General features: G+C 62.0%; 1 protein-coding gene across 1 annotated transcript in view; it reads left to right on the top strand.

Annotated features, from left to right (window-relative positions):
* The first annotated feature begins 1,160 nt into the window (after positions 1-1,160).
* Positions 1,161-3,094, top strand: part of TMEM79 (transmembrane protein 79) — a 5,185-nt gene continuing 3,251 nt past the window's right edge. Inside the window, exons 1-3 of the mRNA XM_077764070.1 lie at positions 1,161-1,394; positions 2,190-2,725; positions 2,817-3,030. Of these exons, the coding sequence (XP_077620196.1) occupies positions 2,233-2,725; positions 2,817-3,030 (707 nt within the window). The 5' untranslated portion in view covers positions 1,161-1,394; positions 2,190-2,232. The remainder of the gene's footprint in view (positions 1,395-2,189; positions 2,726-2,816; positions 3,031-3,094) is intronic.

The following is a 3,094-nucleotide window of genomic DNA, read 5'->3' on the forward strand; positions in this document are numbered from 1 at the left end:
TGCGCCGGGTTGGGGGAGGGGGGGAGGCCTGCATGCTACCAAGTCTCGCGAGGCTCGTTTTCCCTCCCGGGAAGTTGCCAGAACTAAGTCTGGGCAGCGCGGCCTCCTTCCGGCTTCTCCAAGTCCTTGCGAAAAACTTTATTGACAAAGCCGCCAGAGAACGGACAGTGGACCCGGCGAGGGGCTGGGGCTCAACTCAGGGGCGTGGCCGCTGGGCCCACGGCTGGGAGCGAGGCTTTGCTTTGCCCCGCGGTGGCCGTGTGGTCTACACTGCCTGCCGACCCAACACGCGTCCCCCCCGTTTGAGCCGCGTCCCTCTCAGGTTGCAGGTGATCCAGTTCTCCCTTCTCCCCCGTTACTTAACCGAACAAAAGTGTACGTGAGAGTTTGCTGGGGCAAGGGGGGCCGTGAGTGAGGCGTCTCCAGGACGTGACCCCGCGCCGGTGCTCGCGCTCGGCCCCCCGCCCCGCAGCCTTCCTCTTGCTGTGTCTCCGCAAGTAGCCCAGCAAACCTTTATTGAACACCTGCTGTCTTCCAGGTGACACGGCGGTGAGCCATCCAGACTCTGTCCCGCCCTCACTAAGCTCGGGTGACTTTGGGGTGAGGCCCCACAGGAATGAGAAGCCCCTCTCACGTTTCTGCCTTGGAAAGATTTCCTTGGATTCCTATTGCTTTCTCAACATTAGACCTAGGCTAAAAAGCAAGGTCGGGGGCGGGGGGGGGGTCTGTGTGAGTTGTAATAGGAACGTAAATTCCCTTCCACCTCCACGCTGCTGGTTCCAGCCACCAACCTTTTTTCTGTTCCTGAAACAGCCTAAGCGGGTATTTCACTTGCTGTGCCCTCCTCGGAGCCCTCCTCGTTTCCTGTCAGGTCTCTGCTCAAATGTCTGCGCAGAGAGGTCATCGCTACTCCAATTGTCTTATTGATGAGTTCTGTATTATCTGTTACCGCGATAGAACAGGCTCATTGAGGCCAGGGACCTTGCTTGCGCTCTCCCCGATGTCTGTGCCGAGCCAGTAACAGGTGCTCAGCAAACATTGCACAAGTGCAGAAATCCCACCCTTTCTACCTACTCCAAGTGCCCTTTGACGTACCCTCTGCTGTCCTGAGCTTCAAGCTCCTACACACCCCATCTGCCTAGAACACACACTTGCCTTTATTCCCAGCTGCACCCCCCACTTTCAGAGAGGGTGACGTCCGCCAGTGCTTTTCCTGTCGGCAGATTCAGCAGGGCGGGGCCTGCGCCTTTAATCTGGGCCCCACCTGCTCTGGTCAGACAGGTTTGGAGCCACAGGTAAAGGGAGAGAGACTGAGAGGGATACTTGCAGAGCCAGCAGGGAGCCGGGCAGCTCCTTCCCAGACGTTGGGGACCCTCCGCCTCTGCAGATGGAAAGTAAGAGGGTGTCATGGGTTCACATGGCAAAGGGTAGAAGGGCGTTGAGGAGGTGGAGGGAGGGACTCGGCCCCATCCAGAAGCAGTGAGGTGGAGGAGACAGGGAGGAAAACAGGAGAGGAGGCATGGGGAACAGCCATAATTAGACCTAGAAGCCAGAACGGACAGCCCCAGGCCCTCTGGAGAGGAAGGATGGAGGGCATGGGCTAGCGAAGAGCATGGAAACTGCCCACGCACCCACACTGGAGACCGAAGAACAGGGTGCACTGCTGCTGTCGGTTCCCTGGGACAGATTTATTAGCAAATCCCTGGTATCGGTTCCCAGGAGAATTAGCTCCAAGCAAGGATCTTCAAGAAGGGGAGGTTTGAAGGTGAAGGGGCAGCCTGTCTGTCCACAAGAGGCCCCTAGTGGGAAGGCAGCTCCAGGCAAAGTTCTAGACAACTCCCCTTCCTCCGGTTTCTGCATTAGGGTGGACGTGACCCCGGGGATTTCAGAGGAGAGAGAGGGGGCGGTAGAAGGCATGGGTGGGAGCTGGCCGAGGCCACCGCTGTCAACGCCTATGCCCCCTGACTCACCCTCTCCTGCTGGATGGCATCTGACGTCGGAAGGGTGTCTCCTTTTCAGCTGCTTACTTCCCTCCCGCCTCCTTCTGTTCGGTACCATGTTCTCCCTAAGGTCGCACAAGGGGCTAAAGCCCATGAGACCAGCTGCCCCAGAGAGTTCCAATTCTGTCACCCTGTCCCAAGGGCCAGAAGCCAGGAACTCCTGACCAGGCTTTCTTCTGCTCCCTGCAGGGTGATAGGGCCTCATGGTAGAGCCCAGAGCTGAGGCCTCAGGATGACAGAACCCGAGACCCTGGCCCTACTGGAAGTGAAGGGGTCTGAGGCCCCGGAGAAGAGCCTGCCCCAGGCCTTGGTCCCCAACGGCCGGCAGCCGGAAGGGGAAAGTGAGGCCGAGTCCTCCCGGGCGGGGTCTTCTGCTGGGTCTCCCACAGCCGAAGAGGGGGCTGAGGATGGTCTGGACAGCACAGTGAGCGAGGCCGCCACCCTGCCCTGGGGGACTGGACCCCAGCCCAGCGCCCCGTTCCCAGACCCCCCCGGGTGGCGGGACATCGAGCCCGAGCCCCTCCGGTCAGAGCCACCTACCAAGCTAGAGGAGTTGTCCGAAGATGATGCCAACCTGCTGCCCGAGAAGGCAGCCCGGGCCTTCGTGCCCATCGACCTGCAGTGCATCGAGCGGCGGCCCCAGGAGGACCTGGTGGTGCGCTGCGAGGCGGGCGAGGCCGGGGGCCGCCGGANCTTCTCCGGGCCTCCTAGGCTCCGCCCCGCGTGCCCAGCCGGGGTGGGGGCCCCACCAAGGACCCTCCCTGGCGCCCCGCTGCTGCTCTATGCTGACCCCACGCCGCCGCCACCCCCCCCCAGGGCTCCTGGTGTACGGGCTCAGCCTGTTGTGCTTCTCGGCGCTGCGGCCCTTCGGGGAGCCCCGGCGGGAGGTGGAGATCCACCGGCGGTACGTGGCCCAGTCAGTCCAGCTCTTCATCCTGTACTTCTTCAACCTGGCCGTGCTCGCCACCTACCTGCCCCAGGAGACCCTCAAGCTCCTCCCTCTGCTCACTGGTCTCTTCGCCGTCTCCCGGTGAGTTGGCGGTGCGGGGGAGGGGGGGGGGCACCGGGGAGGCTGGAGGGGCCCAGGCGGCTGG

Source organism: Crocuta crocuta, unplaced genomic scaffold, assembly GCF_008692635.1.
Source record: "Crocuta crocuta isolate KB4526 unplaced genomic scaffold, BGI_CrCroc_1.0 scaffold528, whole genome shotgun sequence".
Lineage (NCBI taxonomy): Eukaryota > Metazoa > Chordata > Mammalia > Carnivora > Hyaenidae > Crocuta > Crocuta crocuta.